At 44.6% G+C, this 23,149-nt stretch overlaps 1 protein-coding gene across 1 annotated transcript in view; it reads left to right on the forward strand.

The window, feature by feature from the left end:
• The window catches only part of SMARCC1 (SWI/SNF related, matrix associated, actin dependent regulator of chromatin subfamily c member 1), an 81,709-nt gene that overhangs the window by 40,046 nt on the left and 18,514 nt on the right, over window positions 1-23,149 (forward strand). The window contains exons 19-24 of the mRNA XM_065628147.1: window positions 40-99; window positions 4,701-4,959; window positions 5,866-6,027; window positions 16,111-16,166; window positions 18,192-18,306; window positions 19,160-19,314. Coding sequence (XP_065484219.1) covers window positions 40-99; window positions 4,701-4,959; window positions 5,866-6,027; window positions 16,111-16,166; window positions 18,192-18,306; window positions 19,160-19,314 — 807 coding nt within the window. The remainder of the gene's footprint in view (window positions 1-39; window positions 100-4,700; window positions 4,960-5,865; window positions 6,028-16,110; window positions 16,167-18,191; window positions 18,307-19,159; window positions 19,315-23,149) is intronic.

Below are 23,149 nucleotides of genomic sequence, written 5' to 3' on the forward strand. Positions count from 1 at the left end.
ATTTCACTTTTTTTTTTTTTTCCCCTCTGTCTTTTGTAGAGTAAAGGTGCAAGTGCTGGACGAGAGTGGACGGAACAAGAGACATTGCTGCTCTTAGAAGTAAGTTCATGAGGGCCAAACCAAAGGCCAGGAAACCGAAACATGCAGGATATTACATGCTTTAAAAACCTACATATTAGTGGTTCAGTTGTTTTGAAGTGGCGTTAGATGACAACTGCAATGCTTTTAGAGAAACTGGAACAGTGAAGCAGGTTTGCAGTGGGAAACAATCTCTTGGGATGTGACTGATAGAGCTGGAGAAGGGCAATGGCCGAGTATCCGTGTGGTTATGGCTCTTAAATTGGTAAAAGGTTACAGCTCCCCCTCAAAACCGTGTCTCTATTTGGCCATCACGACTACAAGAATGTTACTGCTAAAAAGAGATGGCAGTAGCATCTGTGTCATAGAGGGACTTCATGTTCTTTAGGGTTCAGTTCTATCTTCTGCAAGACAGAAATTAAGTATTTAAGAACGTTCCATCAACCCAAGAACAGATCTTGCAGCACAGAGAAGTCCTTTTGTTGAACAGAAGTTACTAACAGGATGAAATAAATGTCCTTCAAGCAATGGTTTACCTCCACTAAGGTGAATATTTTGAAATTCGCAGTCTTTACAGGTTCTTGGCTATGCCATAGCATGCTGAGGGAAACCACTGATTTTTTGAAGTTTAAATAGTTAAGAAACAGACGAGTCTGTTTCCCATCTCTTCCCACTACGGGAAGATTTTTATTTGGTTATTTAAGCCCCTACATCTACTCATTCCTTTTGCCACAGGGCTGCGCTTGGTGTATTCTTTAAGCTTTTTCCAGAACTCTACAAGAAACACACACGAGGTGACTCAGATCGCATCGGTGCTGTAAAAATGAGGTCCGGGAACTGTTAGCACGCCAGAAATCCCGGCTTTGGCCCCAGATGCTTCAGCTGATGCTCCAGAACCACGTGGTCACCGTCGGGGCTCTTGGAGTCTGGGCTGAAAACCATCACCCAGCAGAAACGTGTTCTGCTCCGTGTCACCAACATCAGGGCAGCGCCGTTTGTCACGGCTCGTGGGCAAAGAAGAATCTCGGTGGCACGAAATAATCGATGTGCTGCCACTTCTATAAAGAAATGATCATCCGCCTAGCTTTCATTTCCAGGAACGTTTTCTTGATGTAGAGGCTGGGTGGTCGAGTTTTCTTTATTTTTTTTTACTTACATAATTCAGGGTTCTTGCAATTCAAGGTTCTGGTATGAGAACTCCATTTTGGGGGGAGTTTTGTGTGTGTGCGGTTACTTGCAAAGAGCTTAATTCAGACTGCAATTGCGTGATTGTTCTGGGTTTTTTGTCTTTACATGTGTCAGTAAACCCATTGAAAAGTGAATTTCCGAAGGAAAAGCACAGACAATGGCTCTCGGCAGCGCTTGCTGCTGAACACTCGGCTTCTGTGTGTGGCTTCTCTTCCGCCTCAACAGCGTCGTACTTTGGTTCACCCTTCACAGACAGGGGAGCGTGGTCACCAAACAGCCAAAATAGATTTTATTGTTTTTAATGTTGGATTGATATGCACTGTTCAGCCAATATTTTATATTAGTACATGGAAGAATTTCACTTATAGGGTGAAAACAGCTGTCTCCCATGGCATTCTTGTATGGAGAAACAAGGCTAATATCTTGATACGCTGACTCTTTTTGCTTACTACTATTAATATTTGAAATTAATTCTTTTTACGTTTGTAGGTTATGGTCATACATAGCAAGTAGTAGCCTAATGAAATAATCCAGATGACATCTTCTTCTTCCTTTTAAAGAAACAAAACAGAAAACCCTTAAGTCTCGAGACTGCAATTTTATTTAATGCGAGTTTAAATTAATAACGTTTTTGTTCTTCATTCTTTGTGGATTTAACCTATGAATAAATCAGTAAAGTGTATATCAGTTCAAGCATAAGTAATTCAGCTCTAACAAGCCAGCTCAGTCCAATTAAATCCTCAGGGTAGCTTTGGGCAAATATATATGCAGTGAAATTCCAAAGAATAAATCTTATCTAAAATAATTATTGTCTTTCTGCCTGTTGACTGAATAAATTGGGGGGAGGAAATACTGTTTTCCTCCCAGAATCATCCTCCCCGCCAGGCCGCGGCTCCGCGGCTCCACACAACGCTGCTCTCGCATAGTTAAGTGCATTCGCAGCTATTTTTGGTGAGGACAACTATTGCAAGAGCCAGTTTGTCTAGCAGAAAAATAACAAGCAATGAAGGAGAATGAGGAAAGAAAAAAAAAGCCTGCGTGGCCATGAAAAGCAAAGCTGATCTAATATGCCGGCGTGATTAAAAATGGATAGGCAGTGACACAGAATTTACACCGCTGAGATGGAATTAGGGAGGGTGAAATGAAGGTTGAACGTTAGATAAATATTTCCCTGTGAGTATGACCCAGTGAACTTGGCAGTTTCTCGTTTCTTTAACCACTTGGGCAAGATTGGGTGGACTTGATGATCTTCCAACCAAAACGATTCTGAGCTCAGACAGGAGAAGTGTTCACAAGCCATTAGGGACTGTTGGTTCCTGCAATATGGACCAAGCTGTTCAACATAGTCCATCGTCCATTCCTGAACCAAATTATTCTTTCCATTGAGCTTTCAAAACCCTTTGTGTTGTCTGCCTCCTGGTCTTCAATGGTTTCTGCATCGTTCTTTCCATGAAGCCAAGCTCAGTGTTCCCGTAGTCTGGTGCTTGCCCAGCTAATCCCACACCCAGTGTTTGAGGGGAAGGGAACCATAGAATCATGGAATAGTTTGGGTTGAAGGGACCTTAAAGCCCCCCAGTGCCCCCCTGCCATGAGCAGGGACATCTGCACCAGCTCAGGTTGCTCAGAGCCCCGTCCAGCCTGGCCTGGGATGTCTCCAGGGATGGTTCAGCCACCACCTCTCTGGCCAACCTGGGCCAGGCTCTCACCACCCTCAGGGCAACAATTCCTTCCTCATGTCCGGCCTGAATCTCCCTCCTTTAGTTCAAACCGTCACCCCTTGTCCTGTCACAACAGGCCCTGCTCAGAAGTCTGTCCCCGTCTTTGTTCTCAGCCCCTTTTAAGTCCGGAAAGGCCGCACTGAGGTCTCCCCAGAGCTTCTCTCCTCCAGCTGAACCCCCCAGCTCTCTCAGCCTGTCATGTTTGGATTTAACTCATCTGTCCTTGTGGTTTTTCTCCTTCCACATCTTTGGAAGTGCTGCCCAGTTGGCATTTTTCCCTGGCTGACCTTCAACATCCCTGACGTGCCCCAGGGTCATGTTCAGGTAGATTAATTCCTCTTTGAAGAATTCTCCTAGCTTACGTTTTAGCTGCAAAAACACTAAAACATTTTTCCTCTAGAAATGCTGTGAGGAGAACAGTATGTTTAGAAACTCCTGGATTTAAAAAAAGTATATTTATTGTTGATGAAAAAGACTGGTGTATGTGTAGTCCTGCGGTGTCTTCTGAATGCACAAGCATCGTATATATAGCAACTTGTTTTGTGGAAATGTCCTTTCCCACATCAGGGAGCTCTTCACACGTGAGGCTCATGGTTCAGTTTCTTGTCACTAGTAACTGCTGAAGCATCCAGCGTATTAAACTTGTGCATTTACGTTGACTACTCGGCCACGTTGGGTGTATCCTCATCGTGGCGTCCAGCAGGTACAGCCCAGCTCCCAATTCTGCCTTTACGCTACGACAGGTTGCGCACGTGGAAAGTTCAGTCGCTCCTGCGTTTTACCCTGAAGGTTTGAGATTTCTGGGAGTTCTCAGCCTGGTGGGAAAGATTTCAAGGACTGAACAGCCATTAACTTCACTTGTTCTGAACGTTCACGCTTAAACGGATGTATTGCTTAGTTGGGGAAACTCGGTTGTCACGAGTAGGTAGGTAAGGAGGGGGATGATTTCTGTGCCTTCTGAAGTATATTAGACTTTTCTTAAGTGACTTTAAGAGCGACTGAAAATCTAGATTACAAAATCTTTGATTTAATCTGGAAGTTCTTACTTTATCAGGTGGCTTATCTGCATAATAATGGTTTGTTAACCTGACTGCATAAGAAAAATCAGACTGGTTAACAGTTGCTAGAAAACTGGATCTCTCCTGGCTTCAAAATATAGAATAGATTTTCCTCTGGTATGTTGGTTTGATGCTCTTTCATAACATCTGTTGGATCTAAAAACTGGACTTCACTATCATAGTTAGTAGATATGTGTGAAATAAACCCCAAAAAGCTTATTGTGTTAGGACATAATTGGGAGAGCACAGGAGTGCCCTCGGGGGAGCAGTTATGGGAATTATAAGAATTGGTGAGAGCAAATTTATTTCTCTGTAAAGCTTTTCATGTGAAAGCAAAATGGGGAAACGCTAACTATGCAAATATTATTAGTAAATCTCAAATCTTCTGACAATTCTTTTTGATATAGTAACAGCATAAAACTCGCGTCGTGATCCCTGCAGCTTAAATTCAGCTGATGTCTCAGTGAGATGTTCATATTTCTTATGCAGAGTAATTTTGCTACTGGAAAAAAATAAGACTTTAAGTAGTTGTCTGATCCCAATTTATTGTTCCATCACCAAAATAACTGGCATCAAATCTTTTTGCATAAAGTGCGGCGTGTCCTTTTTTTTTCCCCAGAGCGGTCAATGTACATAAGATGATTTTCATCCTTTGCAGGCTCTGGAGATGTACAAAGACGACTGGAACAAGGTCTCGGAGCACGTTGGGAGCCGTACCCAGGACGAGTGCATTCTGCATTTCCTGCGGCTCCCCATCGAAGACCCGTATTTGGAGAACTCGGACGCGTCGCTGGGCCCGCTGGCGTACCAGCCCGTGCCCTTCAGCCAGTCTGGCAACCCGGTGATGAGCACTGTGGCTTTTCTGGCCTCGGTGGTGGATCCCCGCGTGGCGTCCGCTGCGGCGAAGGCTGCCTTGGGTACGGGCTTGCCCCAGCAAATTGTTTCGCTTTGTCTTTACAGCTTTGTTCTCTGTTAGTTTGCTCTTAAAACTGGCCATTTCTAGAGTTTCTCCAGGGTGGGTAATAAGTCGCAAAAGCAAATCTACGTGATATGCCATTTTGTGTTCTGTCGTTAATGAAGCTGCCAACTGCTGTTCTAACTCTTAAAGGCCGCTGAGTATCTAAGGGTGGCTTGTGTTCCCCTTTTGTGCTCATTTACTATTGATGACGTTTGCAAGCGCTACCTAGTAGTTGTGTCACTGTAACCACTGTCACTAGTCTAGCTGTGGGTAAATGCACAATGTAAACTTCCAGTTTTCCTGGGTAAAATTATCTGCCAGTTATACATGTCCTCTAAGAACTTGATGAAGTAGTTCCTTTCACTGTTTTTCCTTATTTTTCTGTGTAAAAGGGCAATTTCACATCATTGGGAAGAGACTCTGCCATATTTGAGAGAGAAAATTAACTACCCAATGTGAAAAGAAGGAACGTGAACACTTGAGAATTTGTTTTGTCACAAGATTTACCTGCATGTTGATCTGAGAAAACCATAAGGCCTGTAGTGACAGGACAAGGAGCGATGGCTTTGAACTGAAAAAGAGGAGATCTAGATTATGTCTGAGGAAGAAATTCTTCCCCAGGAGGGTGGTGAGGCCCAGGTTGCCCAGAGAAACTGTGGATGCCCCATCCCTGGAGACATGCAGGTCCAGGTTGGATGGTGCTTGGAGCAACCTGGTCTGGTGGAAGATGTCCCTGCTCATGGCAGAGGGTTGGAACGAGTTGCTCTTTAAGGTCCCTTCCAACCCAAACCATTCTGTGTTTCTAGAACTTTTAATTTGCCTTAAACCCCTCACGATAGGACATTTTCTGTGTGATTTTTAACAGAGGAATTTTCCCGAGTCAGAGAGGAGGTACCGCTGGAGCTCGTGGAAGCTCACGTGAAGAAGGTCCAAGAAGCGGCAAGAGCCTCCGGGAAGGTGGATCCAACGTACGGACTCGAGAGCAGCTGCATTGCCGGAACGGGTCCAGACGAGCCGGAGAAAATCGGTAGGCTGCCCCTCAAAATGCAGAAATCCCTGCAGATGAGGTTCCTTGGGCACTTTCTACTAACTCAGAATAAAGCATAAGTTCAATACGAGGTGGGAATCAGGGGTAAGGAGAGCGTGACGGGTCGTTCCACTTCTGCTCGCTGCAGGATTGTTAACTCTTGACACTGAATTAACGAATTTAGGACCGGCTTTAGGTTTAGAAGTTTGTTTTCCGACTCTTGACTACATGGAAATACCATTGCCTAGGATGTGCTGAGTGGGCAAAAATACCAGAGCAGGACGTTTGATGCCAGTTCTGGGGGTATTAGAGCAGTTAGAGGATGCTGCCTTTCTAGCATTATAGTTTGATAAAGCGGATTGAGTTTTATTGGCTCTTTGTGCTGCGGCTGAGTTGATAATGTTATGTTACACCTTTTGGTAACCAGTTTTAATGTAATTCTTGTACTCTGAGTACATTTCTAACCGTGGTGGTGGCAGAAGAGGAACTTTTAATCAAACGATGGGCCGGTTCATGGTAACACCACGGGTCCTGGCTCTGGTTGTTGTTACCCTGCTGTACTGATGAGCTATCACTTTAGAGCTCGCTGTCAATTGAGCTATTTTCTGTAGAATTCAGCAGATACTCTGGTACAAAGTCCATTATCTGAAATGTTGACAGGTGCAAATTGTGTTTTTACTCTCCATAGTAATGAATAAACATCTTGTGACTACTTATAAGGTGGAACCACTTTGTCTAACCCCTTCTGTTTAACGCTATTTTGGCTCGTCTAACACAGTTAAAACGAGACACATGGTTTGTTATGGACCCGTGGATCTGAAAGACTTTCCTCTCTTGAGTTTGGTTCAGATCTGCCGACTTGTCTGTAGATCTTTATTTTTCTCTCCAGCGTTGTTGGCTGCTGTTTTGTTCAGCTTACCAGAACTCATTTTAGTGAATTTAGTGACTAGATATTTGAAAGCACGTGTAGCTTTGGGTAAAACTGAACAGAATGCGATGTAGATTGACTGGAAGGTTTGATTTGGGCTGTGCTTGTGCATCTCGTAGCTGAGCTGCTGTCACCTCGTGTAGAGTCACAAACAAGGTCCCAGATTGTGTAATGGGATCGTAAGGGACCTGCACGTCTGCTCTTTATGGTACTCAGTGTCCATTGTGAAACCACACTTTTAAATTAGATTTTAAAGTACCATTTTACTCATTATGATATTTTTTTAAATAGAAAAGAAGTTAACAGAGCACTCAGTCCTTTTGCTGCATTTTTTTGGGTTCCAAACTCAGTGGGACAGGCTTGATGCAAGGCAGCTCGGTGCTTCGGGAAGGTGTGGAGTAGATGCTGGAAGGGGAGTGTCAGCATCTGGAATATCTGCTGCTCCCTGCTCTGCAATGCTCTTGCGCAAAACCGACAGCGAGCATCAAAGCTCTGTTGAAAGAGCAAGGCTTTGGGGATTATTTTCAGGTCTATAAAACAAATCCATGTGTTATTCCATCTGAGACTAAGTTTAATTTGATAGTTATTATAAAATAAGCTCAGCTTAATTTTTTTTCTTACTGGGGCTTAGTTTCCTTTTTCCATGTTCTCCAAGTACAGGCTTCACTGTAAGATGTTAAGGACCTCTAACGTGTGTGCTGCTGGGAGTTGTAATTCTTAATCCCGCAGCACGACCGTGGATGTTACGGAATCCCAGGGTGGTTGTGGTTGGGATGGACCTCTGGAGATGATCCAGTCCAAGTTCACCGTTGCTGCCCTGCTGGTGATACCGCTGCTCTGTCCGTGAGCCCTTTCTCCAGGAGAATTTGCACACAGGTTGCAAATAGAGATTTCAAAGCGTTCGTCATTTAACACGGGGAGTTGCAGAGCAGGTGACCATAACACGATTATTTCTCAATGAGCTACGTGGCGAGTTCTAGAAGTAGTACCGTCCCGGTATAGTTAATGCGATTGGTATCGGGCTGTGACTAATGGCACAGATGAGGACAAGAGCAGATGGTTCTCCCTGGGGGAGCTGCTCAGCAAGAGCGAACTGGGTCACTCGCAATCTGGTGCCTTTTCCCCCAGGCGGGCTCTGCGCTGGGGGCAGTGCTGCAGAGGGGTGTGCGAGACACCGAAATGCAGCGTGCAGCTGCCGAAACGGGGCTGCGGGTTCGCATGGCCGGGCCGGGGGCTGGATATTTAAATGGCAACATTGAGAACTGAAAATCACAGAATCCCAGATTGTCAGGGATCGGAAGGGACCTCAAAAGCTCATCCAGCCCAATCCCCCGCCGGAGCAGGAACACCCAGATGAGGTTACACAGGAAGGTGTCCAGGCGGGTTGGAATGTCTGCAGAGAAGGAGACTCCACAACCTCCCTGGGCAGCCTGGTCCAGGCTCTGGCACCCTCACCGGGAACAAGTTTCTTCTCATATTTAAGCGGAACCTCCTGTGTTCCAGTTTGTACCCGTTGCCCCTTGTCCTATCACTGGTTGTCACCCAGAAGAGCCTGGCTCCATCCTCCTGACACTGCCCCTTTCCATATTGATCCCCATGAATGAGTCACCCCTCAGTCTCCTCTTCTCCAGCTCCAGAGCCCCAGCTCCTCAGCCTTTCCTCACACGGGAGATGCTCCACTCCCTGCAGCATCTTCGTGGCTGCGCTGGGCTCTCTCCAGCAGTTCCCTGTCCTGCTGGAACTGAGGGTTCTGTACTATCATTAGAGTTCATCAGTTGTTGCGTTTTAGAAATAAAATTATATCGTTGCTCCATAATAATTCAAAACCACTTAAGATTGGTGAATTACAGGCAATGTGGAATGCGAAAGGGGAAAATATGGCCTGAATAAATTGCAGGAGCTCACATTAATATCCAATGATATTCTAAGTCTTCATTGTTAGTTTTTCTAAAAGGCGCTGATGGTTCCTTTGGAATTGATACCAGCTTCAGTGGAGTTAGGAGGAGCCTAAGGCGGCTGAGCTGCTGTGCCAAGCCAGGCAGAGCCTGTCCCTCCCGTCCGAGATCCTGCCCCAGCACAGGTTACAGAGCACGAGGGACGATGTTCTGCGTCTGCTTCAGTAAAAATGAATTAAGGAGAGCAGTCTGGCTCTTTAGGCAGGCGATTAGGCTCCAGAGAAGGGAAATACTCAGTACGCCCAGGGTACTTAGTGGTTTCAGTTAAGTCTTCACTGAGTCTGTGCGCTTTCTTAATGGCTTTCCAAAGGTGATTAACTACACTGCCTGCAAATATGAGCACTGAATCGGGCACGAGGCGGTTCCTTGTGCGTTACAGGGGCTTATTCTAACAAGTATTTCACTGGAAGTATTTCTGCTGATACAATGTGTGGGTCCTTCAAGCCGTAGCTCACCTGTGACCGCAAACACTGAGGGAATGGCGGTCTGATTTACTGGCTCCGCTGCAGCCGGTCGCGACTTAAACAGATGATTAAATTGAACATTTTATGAATGATTTTGTGCCGTTCTCAAATACACACACTAGAAAAACCGCGCACAAGTAGACGCCTGCGGGAGAAGTTATTTTACTTCATTTTTGGCAGGAAGGTTTCTCTTGTGGTCTCTGGGGCGTGCTTTAGCTCTGAAATAAGGCGAGCGGCGCATCCTCTGGGGCCGCGGGTTCCTCCGAAGCCCCCGAGCTCCGTGGGAGCCCATCGTGCTGTACCCACCGACAGCGTGGAGCTCCGGAGTCCGCCTTGCTGTGCAAAATGTAAATTACGCTTTAGATAACAGCGGAATTATATTCAGAGCCAGGATTTTTCTATAGCTATAGTATTTTTTCCTCTGTATTAAATATTAATATTCAAGCCTGGCTTTTGACAGGTCGTGTGTGTTGCCTTAGTGAGAAGAAAGGAGGCGGGAATGTCTTGGGGGCATCTTTAAACTGTTTGCTGAGCTGAAACTCATGTTAGCGATTCTGTGTTTATATGTGGGGCTTTGCTTATTGTTCTTCCGATGACAGCGGAGGTTACGTATCTGCGTATGCTGCAGGCGTCTGCTGCTAATGCAGTAAATTCTTACCATGGAAATATTTTATAGTTTTACTTGTTGACCTAAAGTCAATTTAACTTCTCTGTGAAGTCACTTGGCTTCATCAGAAATCACTTACAAGTTCTTCATGTATTACAGAACAGTGCTCCCCGTTCTTGGAGATAATACGCAAAACAGAACCAGCTTCCATAGAGACCGAAAGTATTTGGTGCTTTGGGTTTGAAGAGGGCACGGACAGATGATGTTTCCTGGTCCGCAAGTGGTTTCTCCCTCTTGAAAGACACCTTGGGGTGTCTCTCAACCATCTGCCTCTGGCTGAATTAAGAAATATTGTTAATTTGGTGTAACACCAAACCTGCTGCGGGAGTTACGGAGCGTCCTTGCTGCCATGTAAAAGGGATTACAGGGGGGTTCTCATTTAAGTCTTCCCCTTCTGTAACAGGGACATGTATCTCCAACTGATCAATTCCTGTTTGCATTGTCTGTTACGTATTTTCATTAACCTCGTTAGCTCATCTAGGAAAATCAGCAGGGTTGTGTTTGTATCTGACTGAAAGGCAGGAGTCGCTTCCCTCGTTCTCCTGCAGAGGGTCAGAAATGGTTTGGTTTGGTTTTTTTCTGATCCATTCGTATTTGAATTAGAGAATATTTTTCACAGGACTCTTGTTTTGACGTACTTTCACAGCCCGTGATTTAGAAGCAAAAACCTGCTCGAACCCAGCTAAACTTACTTAACCCTCTAACTAATAATTGGGAGCTTTCATTTTCTTTTTCCTTGGAAGTGCGGTATTTCAGCATGGTCCCCTCGACGGACACAAGTGCAGAATGGCAGAACTGCTGGCCCTGCAAGGAAGGGCTGAGTAGCTAACGTGAGAAAACAGTTTCCAAAAACCATTGACTACAACCTGCCTAAAGTTGTCATCCCAATTTAAAAATAGCATTGATGATTACAGCCAGGACTAGAAAACCCGAGTCGTATCGGGATGTTTGCAGTATTCTTAGCATCACACGCACGTACCTTCTGAGTCTTTGTAGCTGGATGTGTCCCCATGTAATATAAAAGAACACTTCCTTTTGGAAAGCGTCCATCAAATGTTCTAAAGGGAAAGGATTTTGTGTTTCCGAGGTGTGTTTGCCTTGGAACATCTTCTGGGGCAAGTGTTGCTTAACCGCTCTCACCGTGGTCTATAGATCGGTCAACAAACCTGCCCAGAGAAGCTGTGGATGCCCCGTCCCTGGCCGAGTCCAGGTTGGATGGAGTCGGAGCACCCTGGTGAGGGGAAGGTGTCCCTGCCCGTGGAGGGGCGGGACTGGGCGAGCTCGGAAGGCTCCTTCTGCACAAACCTGCCTATCAAATGAAAAAAAGGAAGATTTAACAAAACTTGCCCCAATATTCGCAGAGAATTAGTAGCAAACACGGCGAATCTGTGATAATGCTTGACGTGCAGCGCGTTGTAAATCTGCCCAAACCCATCCTGCGCCGGTTCCTCGGCTGCCGCAGCGACTCGCGCGTTGCTGAATGCTGCTTTTCCAAAAACTTAAGATGGGAAACCTTGAAATGTGTTTTCATCAGAAAACAAACCCCACCACATTCAAAATGGCATTTAGAGTCGAAATGCGGTTCAGTCTTACCTAAAAGACACAAGAATAAACAGATTTTTTTTTTTTTTTAGTAAATTGGGAAAGTTTGCCTCTTCCAGGACTTTATTTTATGGCGTTTGTAGGAGCAACTTCCACGATTATTCCCTTACAGCTTTTCCGATGTGATTTCAGAATCTAGGAAGGAGCGTTGCCACCTGTGAAGTTTCACATTCCTGAGCAAATCACGTGCAATTGTGTGATGAGAACCTTCTAAGGAACTTTCCTTCTCCCTCGGAACATAAATGTGGAGCTGCAGGTTTCTGTGGGATGGGATGGTAACCGGCTGGTGTGGGATGCTGAGACCTGAGTCCCTGCTCAGCTTTTTCCATACTGCAGAACTGAGCTCCAGGTTTCACTCATCTTCCAAAAGAGTGAAAAAATTACCAAGTCACAAGCTTTTAAGAGACAGATGTCTCCCGGTTTGACTTAAGATTGTCTGGACTGGAGCTTTGCTGACCTGTTTCACTCGGAGTTCTGTAGGAAGCAGAACTTCAGAGTTGCTCCACCTCTCCTTGTAGTTAAGCTTTGGGCTGTTTATACAAAATTACAGACTTTTTTCTTTCAATTACGCTATATCCCAATACCGAGAATCTTGAAGTTCTGGGATTTTGGGCTAAACTGCACCAGAATGAAAATTTGTATATTCCTGTGCAGTATTTTCCTAGTCTGAGCTTGGGATCTTCCGTTCTACCAACCCAACCACACTTGGAGTGTTCTGCACTTTGCCTCTTTGGTTTTCAGATTTTTTTTGTAAAGGAGAGAATAAAGCTCCCTTGGTAAAGCTCTTTTTCATTTACTAGGAGGGATAACACTTTTAAGCCCAGTTCGGAGCTCTGCTTCTAGACTTGAAATAGCTGTCTGACTAAATCTAATTTAGGTTTCCCCTGTGACATTATTAGGTCACTAAATCCTAACGCTGAGTTAAAACTTCTGAGGAAATATGTCCCCAGTCTCCATAAATTGAATTATGGTGGCAAATACTTCAGATAAGTAGGTTTATCATCTTAAAATAAGCCAAGAGGAAAACAATTATCTTTCAATCAGACCTTTTAGTATTTTTTTCTGATATATGGAAGGGACTCTTGTAAAAGCTTCATAGAGAACCATTGTTATCAAAGCAAAACAGTGTCCGTCTGTTTTGCTTCAGCGTAGCACACAGGAATTAGCAGTAGATTGAGGATTACAGAAAATGTAAGGCCAGCTAATGTCTTCAGAAGCTTAGAGGTGGATCAGGGCTTTTCTCCAGGAGTTTTCTATTGGTGTGGCAGTGGGTGTTGGAGCCCGTGATCTAAATAAGCTCCTTCTTTAATGCCCTGTATATGAAATTGTACTGGATTTTCTGTTCTTGCAGGTCTGACGTGCTGGACACGCAGCATGAGGTTGTGCTGACACTTCCCTCTTGTCCCTTCTTGCAAACGTGCTGCAGATAAATCGGGATTTCTTGGACTTTTAAACAATCTGTATGCAAAATACAGGGAAGAAGTGGTACATTATTCAAACACCTTTGTGGTATTCCCCATCAGTGTGCTTGCTGTCATCCTCGTATCTCAGAGGTCCGCTGTCATTAGTAGGAACATTTAAAATAAGTGTTCTGTAAAGGAATAACTTAATGAACCAAGGCTTAGCACCACGAGATGTGTACTAAGCTCAAGAAGATACTAACTGCTGTTAAAACACGTATTTCTCCTGAGGTACATGCATCTGACGTGGTAACACACACGTTTTTCATTTTTTTCTATTTTTTCCTTCCTCGTTTTGGTCTCTCGTACACTGGTTAGGCTGCCATCTAGTCTTCTGTTGGACACACCGAGGTGCGACGGGAGGACAACTGGTCAGCTGCTGCTCAGAAAGCAATCCCTAACGCGAGGGCAGAACGCTTCTGATATCTCTGTAACAACTGTTTGAATGCCAAATGACAGTAAATAAGAGGTTACAAGCCTGAAGAGCTCAGGTCTAGACAGGAAAAAAAGAAAAGTAATAGTAGAAAGTATGTATTTTGTGTTGAAGCTGAGGTTTTGGCATGGCTGTGGTACGGCATGCTGGTGCTCTCGTGGGCGAGGTCTGGTTTTTATGGGCGTCTGGCAAGCTTGGTTTGGGTTCCAGATACGAAGGAGTAAGAGGCAGCGGCTGAGACAACCTGCCAAGTGTCCAAATAGTTCATATCATAGAATTATAGAAAGGTTTGTGTTGAAGGGCCCTCCCCAGCTCCCCCAGTGCCCCCCCTGCCACGAGCAGGGACATCTGCACCAGCTCAGGTTGCTCAGAGCCCCGTCCAGCCTGGCCTGGGATGTCTCCAGGGATGGTTCAGCCACCACCTCTCTGGCCAACCTGGGCCAGGCTCTCACCACCCTCAGGGCCAGCAATTCCTTCCTTGTGTCCAGCCTGAATCTCCTCTCTTTCAGTTTAAACCATGACCCCTTGTCCTGTCACAACAGGCCCTGCTCAAAAGTCTGTCCCCATCTTTCTTCTCAGCCCCTTTTAAACCCGGAAAGGCCGCACTGAGGTCTCCCCAGAGCTTCTCTTCTCCAGCTGAACACCCCAACTCTCTTGTACCATCTCACAGCTGTTTCCCAGATGACTTGTGCTCTTCTGTTTTGACCTCTGCGGAGAGGAAGGCTGCTTTGGTCACCAGGTGGAGGTTTGGATGACCAGTTGGGAACCAGAGGCTGCGGTGCTGTAAGTGAGCTGCCTCTGCTCCCCGTAGGGGTCTTCTCCTCCGCACGTTGCTGGACAGGTCTCTTTTTCCATCAATCAGTACTTAGGACTCCAGGACGGGAGCATTGGCAGAGGCCGTCTCGTGTGGTTCCTCTGAAGGTTCAGGTCGTGGTTTAAGGCTGCAGCTCAACTCCTGGGAATTGTCGCTGCCCGGAGAACCCAAGGCGTTGTTTTCTGGAGAGCCCCGCACATCCCGCAGCGTCCGTCAGCAATACTGGAGCCCTGGGGAGCAGTAAGAGCTCACCCAGGGCTATGGTCATCTTCAGCATCGGCACTGGAGGTGCAGCTCCAGCTCTGGTTTTACAGACCATCTTGGGAATCGTGGCTTTTAAAAAGCTGGGTGTCTGTCCTGTGACATTGTACCGAAGTGTGTTCCTTCACCCTCAGCTCTGTTTCTGGTTGTTCGGATGGCTATATTTTGGATGTAGAGGAAACTTAGAGCTTTCAGCTGGTTATTTATGTTCTTTTCTTGCTTTGTATCCAACCACCAACCAGCTGATGTGTTCAGACGTGATTCAGATCTGGTTTAGCACCTAATGAGGCAGCTGTGGTTGGACTCTTGAGGAGCTGCAACACAGTTTATTTCAGTGAGAAGCTGCAGAAAGCATTAGGGTTTAACTTGGATCATTTCATCAATCTGCTCTTAGTCCAAACCCGCAAGTGTTGGTGTCATCACAGCTGAGGAAGAAGCAAGAGAATTAAGGATCCAGGTCTGAGCGAGACCACTGTCCAGGAACATCTACCATACGACTGCACCTTCTGGGCCAGGTTCTTTGATTTAAGCTTCATTGTTCGGATCAGACTCAAAAAACTTGTTTTGAATGTATTTCTGAGGGCTTGGCTACAATTTCAGGGTGCTTTTGGGAGAACTGTGTTTGGAGGGGCAGCACAAAGGTCTATGTACGACTGGAGAACCAATTGGTCACATTTTTGCAGAGCAGCAGGTATGAAGGATGGGAATTGAGGTTTCAGGGTTTCACATTAAACTGCTCACAGCCTGAACTCAGGTGGGTTTTGGGGCCGGAAATAACAAAAGATCCTTAATATTCAAAAACGGTGTCAGTGCTTTAATAAATTTGCTGCTTCTTAATGTTACCGTTGTGTTGAATAATTATTTTGAAGTCTGCTTTGGAGAATTCTGGTGTTTGCACCACCTGCAAAACAGAATTTAAATCTTCAGTTGAGCTGCCACGCGTGACGATGCTCTGGACGGACCTTCCACCGAGAGCAGCTCGGGGGATCTTGTGCTAAGGGGGAATTACAAGTCTGACAGCACCGTAATTGAGGTTAATCATGTTACCGACAGCCATCTCCAGAATCAAATTGGCTGTATCGGGAGCAACATTTTATAATACTGCGACTTACCGATGGGAATTGCTGTAGGACTTGCAAACTGCACAACTGTGCATTGAACTGTCCCTTATGTAGCTAAAATTGAGAGACTGGGTGGTTTCACTCTGCACGGGTAAACTGAGGGTTTCAGCAGAGCATAGATAATTTAATGTTTTGTCCTGCTTGTTGGACTGAAAAGAAAAACCAGTTAAACTTAAATTTGCAAGTAAACTGGATTTTTTTAGAAAAACTCAAATTAGTGTAATAAGCTTTTAGCCTTACAGAAGTTTGTGTTGCGTGTCTTTCTTTAAAGCACTGTCAGTGGAAAACAGAAAATTATAATTAATCTTTAAATAAATGTTGGGTATGATAAATGGATGCCAAGGCCATTCTAAATGCTTTACTTATTTGTTTTCTCAGATGGAGCTGAAGAAGAAAAGATGGAAACAGAGACAGATGGGCAGCAGTCTGAGAAGGTAAGCTCGGCTCAGCACGCTGGTTCTGAAAAGATAGTTGTGATGCTTACAAACTTGAATTACTATGTTTTAAAATGCCTGCTAAGAGAGGTAATTATGTGTTCAAAGGGAATGGTTTTCAGCCTCCACAGCGCTTCATTTTCTTACGAGTGATTTAGTCTCAAGTTATATAGAGATGTGTCTTTCGCTGGGCAAACAAGAGGAATGAGACATGGGTGTGTGGTTTTCTAGTCCTCAGAAATGAAGGTTGGGACTGGGAGGAAATGTAAAATGGGCAGTAGCAATTACTTATAGAGACCCACGCTGCAGGTGTTGTGGTTCATGACTGGCGGGGGTCTAAAGCAGGCATCACTTTGAAACCTCGCCCTGGAAAAGTTTGTCTTGTGGCAAATTGCCTTCCCAAAGTTGAATACTGAAGATCAGAGCTTTCCAGGAAAGGGGTGAGTGGTGTGGAGCTGAACTGAGAACCGGAGTGAAACTCTTGCCCCAGCTGCATCACAGCTCTGCAGCGACAGTGTGAATTATGGATCTGTTTGGTCTGCACGGTCACGTCCAACTCGGTGGATGTGGGCTGGGGACATCTGGCTGACTGCAGGAAGGTGCCCATAGCTCAACTGGTCAATAAAGCTCCTCGTTGCAAGAAGTCTGGGCTAACTGTTGCTTTATAGGTATGTGTATTTTGTACTTTTGATGTTAGATATGATGCATCCTGCCCGTAAAGATCAGGTATTTAGAAATTAATCCCTTCAACATGTCGATAGTGCCTACAAGAGAGGAAACGGCCTCAAGTTGCACCAGGGGAGGTTGAGGTTGGATCTGGGGAACAATTTCTTCCCCAAAGGGCTGTGGGGCATTGGAACAGGCTGCCCAGGGCAGTGCTGGAGTCACCATCCCTGGAGGGGTTGGACAGACGGAGATGAGGTTCTCAGGACATGGGGTGGGTTATGGTTGGACTCCGTGATCTTGAGGGTCTTTTCCAACCAGAATAATTCTGTGATTCTAACAATGCAGTTGTTTGGGGTTTTCACATAACCCCATGTCTACATCTCTTCAGATCATCTACAATAACGGCACTGGCTGTAATTAAACTCGAATTAAACTAATATCCTGGAATTAGAACATCACTCTGCTAAATAAATAGTGGTGGGTGCTTGTGGAGTCTGCAGCAACAGGTGGCATTTCTGCGTTGCCTGTTTTGTCAAGTGGGGTTGAACTCGCCTAATTGCTGCGGTGCGAAGTCTTGGTGTTAATTCTCGGTTTTCAGGTAGTTACTTTGCTGCCTTCCTGAAAAACAGTCGGTACACTTAGGCAGAGGTAAGGGTAGAAGAATTCTTGGTCAGAGCTTCAGAAGACGCATTATTCCACAGAGCAGAATAAATAAGAAACATACAGGTTTGGAGTATTTTCAAGGGAAAAAAAATGATGCTTCCAGTCTTAAGCATGAAGCTGCCACTGATTTCATTAATACTAAGTTAAGGTACCTAGATTTTAACAAGAAATATTTTTATTTTACTTCCATTTTGCAAACATTGCTCTCTTCCACCAGCTCCTGGACAGAAACACCCTCCTGTAACATGTAATTCAATTGTAGGATTTATTGCTACAGGATGCTGCTGTGACCATGCGTTTTGCAGAATTTGGAGCTGAGAACAGGTGAATTCTATATAAATCGTTAACACGACAGACACCAGAAAGGATCTAAAACTTCTGCGCAAGCTACTGGAAGAAACGGGGGCAGCATGGGATGAGAGAGAGGGGCAGAACATGTTCTTATATCATCTTAGGTCAGAATTTCTTGTACCTTCAGATGAAATTTGGCCTGGGTTACTGAATTTGATAGACTTCCGTCCAGTATAGTGGTTACTTTGTTTATTCAGGTTTCGGATATGATTGTCAAAATAGGCTTAAGTGTAGTGGCCAGCCTTTAAAATCTAATCCCTTCCTTTATGATAGCAACTTAATTTGAAAGCTATAAACGAAGTTAACAGTGAATCTCATTCTTCAAACAATCTCTCATCCCGTTAGGTTGAAAACAAAGCGGAGAGTGAAATTGAGGAAGGCGATAAAGCACAAGAAGGAGAAGATGAGCGAAATGCAGAAAAAGAGCAAGACGGCGAAGCGCCCGCGGAGCCCAAGCCAGGTAGCGGTTCCCAGCTGTTCCTCCAGCTGCGGCAGCTTTGATGGCCTTTTTCTTAAGTGCCTGGAATAGACTATCAACTCAGCTGTGGCAGAAATATTTCCTCTTGCACATCAGGCCGCTTCACGGTTCAGTAGTAAATATTCTAGTTTAATTTCGCTGCAAAGCTTAGGCACTAAATTCTTTCCCTGAGCTCATTTTAGAGCTTGCTTTTGCTGTGCTTAGTGACTGGGGGAAGAAATTGCCATAGCAAAGCGCATGTGGGTCATATAAATTATTTTCTTTTGCCTGTGTTGGGCACCATTCGGTCATTTTAGATGCAAAGAAATGGGACCGCTCACTTCTACCCGTGTCAGTTAACTCAGCTTCCCCGTGCAGTGATTCAGACCCTTTATTTTGACAGGCTAGGGAGTACTGGGGTTTTTCCTACATTATTCTTATTTTTAACACATTCCCTTTGTACCACATGAATGTATTGTTTACCCTGGAACTTATATTTAATATTTTAGAGTCAGGTAGAAGACGACATGTTCAGATTTACACCCAAGAGTAGATCGGGAAATGCAGCTGAAGTTGTTCTGATGAGTTAAGCTGACGGCAGAAGGTGAATTGACAGGATGGAAACCAAAAGCGTTTAGAGTTGCCCCGTTTGTTGGGTCAGATCCTCTCGGACTAGAATTGTTCCCCGGTCAGCGTTTGGTCAAGTAGCAGCGCTATAATGTCAGAATATGACGGTGTGTGGCTGAATTAATTTGTTTGACTAATAGCAGCGGGCACAGTGTCATTCCTGTCCTGATGTGATGCTGTTAACAAGGGGACAAGGGACGTAATGGCCTTGGTGGGAAATCTCTTTCAGAAGAAAAGGAGGCGGAAGAGAACAAGGAGAACGTTGATGCGAGCAAAGACAAAGAAACCGAGGCTGGGAAGAGGAAAGTGGAACACGAGATCTCGGAAGGAAACGTAGCAACAGCTGCAGCTGCTGCCCTCGCCTCAGCTGCCACCAAAGCAAAGGTTTGTTTTAGCCAAATATCCACTGGCTTGGTTTCCAGTTCGCGTTAGAACTCTTCTTCAAATGGTCCTTTGTTCCAGATCTCCGCGATTCCACGTTCTAATCTCTAATACCTTGAAGGAGCAGAAGTGCCATCTCTAGTTTCTTGTGCTTGAACTCCAAAGCGAAATATTGCACAAGTTTAATTTAGGCAGCTACTCTTATGATTATGAAGTTGATGAAAATCCCTAAGAAACGGCCCCAAAATGTGTCTGTCATTTTTGGAAAGGCTTTTCTGTGCTCGGCAGGTCTGTAGTGCTGAGGCCATAGGGCTGGGTGACAAAACCCTCACGTTGCCTTTTTGCTGCTGCCACCGGCTGTTCCGTGGACTTTGCACGAACCGCCTGTGCTTGGACTCTGTAAAACAGTGTGGTGTTCAATTCCAGCATTACAATATTTATAGACACCCATTTTTGTGTTAGGAGGTATTGTGTGTCTATTAAGAGCACGTTCTTCTCTTCCTGTCACTAAACTTCTCTTCGTTTGTCTATAGTCTCTTAATGAGCTGTGGGGTTTGTATCGTATCTAATAGCTTTTCTTTACCCTATAATTACTAACTGCACATTGTCTTTCGTTTTCTTTTTGCAGGAACCAGACCGCCTTTGCTTCCTTCAGAATATCTTTTTTCAAAATCCATTTTCTCTTTACCTTTTTTTTTTAATTCAAGCTCTAGTTTGGGTTTCTTAATCACTTTTGGATTCAGTGCCAGGTTCCACCTCACTTACTTTACAGCTACCAAAAGCGAAGTGTGGATGGTGTTGATTTCCTGATGGGTTTTCAGGACATAACGAGGTGTTGCATTTGTTGTACCAACTCTTGCAGTCTTGATCTTAGACTCTTGTAACTTGAACATTTCTTTCCCAACTGATCTCCTACTTTCCCTCCTTTGGTGATAACAAGTGCTAGAGGGAGAAGGGACTTGGCTAATGGCACTTTTCATTAAGGTAATAATATTCTAGAAGAATTTCAGCATTATATTACAGGAAATAATATATTATAATGAGGATGTTCACACTTCAGAGCAGAGTTCAGGTTCAACAGGGATTTCTCTTTCCACTTGCACTTAAAAATGCAGAAATATTAAGGCTTTGAGTGAGCCGCGTCTTGTCCGAGAGAGGATTTGGTTCTTCATAATAAACTCAAGACCTGGCCACACGAAGAGCTGTTACAAAGCTGTTTTCCTTGCGATTTTATATCAGAAGAATATTGCAGTTGACTTGTGAGGAGAAACGGGGGTTAAAGGCGAGTTTTTACAGGTTATGGCTTCTGTTCAAACGATATTAGAATTGAAGTTCATTTTCCTCACTTTCTTCTCAGATCTCTAAATCAATGCAAGCTATTTTTTCCCTTTCTGTGTGTAAATAGCACCTGATAGGAGACGTCCCCTCTCACAGAGAAAAGCCAAGAGCAATCTGGTGATTCAGCTGCAGAACTTCTGCAGCTCTGGATCCATCACTTACCTGCCAAAAAGGACTGTCCGTAAGTTTTTCCATGGCTGGGAAATGTTGCTGTTAAGCTTTATTCCCAGTCTGATATACTCCAGCCACTGGCCGTTGTACCATTGAGCACTCCCCTTTGCCTACTGAATTAAAAAAAACCCTTTGGTTATCAACCTCTTTTCATGTGTCGTAGGTGTTTAGAAACATAGAATTCAGCAATAGAAAGCACCCTGTTGCTAAAATCGTATTTCTTCTTTCTGCAGGCGGCTGCGTCCCATCTTCTGTTTACAGGCAGATCTAATTATGTCTTTAACTGGTTTCTTTTTGCTGCTGCTCGAGAAACTCACCGTAGGACCTTTTTCATCTCGTGCTTGAATGTATGCATGGCAGGACTGAGGTTTTCCCATTCTGTGCCTTAATTTCAGTATTTCTGTGTTATCTGCCACCTTTACTTCTGTTTCATTCGTCAAAGACAGGTTTTATTCCCTCCTGGCCTTACAAAACAAAAACTAGGTGAAGCATCTCGTCTCCTCTTGCAAAATACGAGGAGGGAAGGAAGAAATAGTAGTTTTTCTCTGCCTGTTGCAATTTCAGTGAACCTGTTGCATGGGAATGAGCAAACTCGGACACAGTATTCCAGACCCAGGATAGTGTCACGTACAGTCTTCTTTTGCACTTCTCTATCACTTATAGTGGATGCAACAACGCGTTTATTGTGCAATTTAAATCACTATTAGTTTCGTCTCACTATTTTTTCAGTCAGCAGAGAGGTGGTAATGATTCGTTCTTCGTCCACGTGGAAGCACTGGGTAATGCCAGGCTAAAGTGTGGTCTTTTTAGGAAAAAACCTGCATGATAATTTCCTCTCTAATGTGTATTTTGAGACCTGCCTTTTTACCTAACCGTGTGCCTTGCTGAGTTTATCTTCATCTGGTTTCATGATTAAATTTGCACACATCAAGCCAGGCAAAGCGAATCAACAAAGGTGCTTCTGTCACTCTGGCTTCTCATACAAATGACTTTGTTTTACTAAGCTGTACTAATTGAGGTTAAATTTTCTAGTCAGCTATCGGTTACTTTATTTCATATGTGTGCACCACTGTTTGGTCAGTATTTAATTGAACAACCTCTCGAATTTCACAGTCCTGTGCTGTTAGATGAATTTGGGGGATCCTTCCAGTTCTCTCAAGCTGTAGCTGATTTAAAATTAAACGTAAAGTCTTGAACGTATGTTATCTAGATTTACTGAAGACTTTGTTTATTGCTGGCAGGTTTCCAGAGCTGAATGCTGTCAAATGACACAACGAATTAGTGATGGAAACAATCTCATACATTTTGGAGAAGTTCTCTTTAGGATTGGGATTACCAAGGAGCTTTATAACGCTGCTTTTCTCCAGCTCCGTATTTCTCCCGGTTCTGAGCCAAGGTCTGGGGCACAGTTTGCTAAATAGGAGATCCAGCTTTTCCTTTTCTCCTCTTTCTCCTCAGTTTTCCCTCAAAAGCCAGCGCTCCATCCCCGTCACCCTTGGATGCGCCGGTGGGGATTTGTTGGACACCGATCAAGAAACATCCTCTGACTGTTAATCCGGGGACTCCCGGGCACTGCACGTGATGGGTGTTTTGATGTATTTTCGTTTTGAACAGCAGGCTTTTAACAAAAGCTGGTAGAAGGCATCATTAACATGCCTTTCACACTTGGAAAATGGGAAACACTTTCATAGACTGTCTCATACATCACATATATACACACATATTTATATCTTATATCATTTATCTGTAAGTGTGTGTATGTAAATGGGGTAAAGCTGAAGCCTTTTAAAAAGCCTATTTGCCTCTTTCTGCAGTTTGCTTTTGCAATTTAAATGCCACTTTGCCTTCAGCTTTCTTCTACAATAGGAATACTGTCAACCTGGTTGTAAAAGGAAACGAGATTGTGGTGGGGTGGTTTTTAACAGTTCCTTCTAATATCTGTAGAGATTTCTCCGTGAGCTGTCGCTAGCCCGAGGTGGAGCCGCTGCGCTGGGAAGGCTGAGGGTTTAGTGCTTTGGTGCTGCATGTAATGGGAATACATTCATCAAGATATTAATGCGTAGCTCCTCGTTTACTTGAGAAAAAAGTCTTTTAATGGCGAAGGCATGCGGGAGTCATCTCACTGGTTTTGTGAGTCGTTCCAGGTAGAAGCCTCCTGTGGTGTTCTGGTGAAAGCTTCTGGATTATTTGGTACAACACCCTGGTGCTCGCTGTTGCACGGCGCTCGGGGGCCTGCGAGGCAAAGCTGCGTGGCTTTGAGCACTGAGCATCCACAACGCCGCCTCTTTTACAACTTGACACCTGTTCATTTGATTAAAAGCTTAGTAAT

Source organism: Caloenas nicobarica, chromosome 2 (assembly GCF_036013445.1).
Source record: "Caloenas nicobarica isolate bCalNic1 chromosome 2, bCalNic1.hap1, whole genome shotgun sequence".
Classification (NCBI taxonomy): Eukaryota; Metazoa; Chordata; class Aves; order Columbiformes; family Columbidae; genus Caloenas; species Caloenas nicobarica.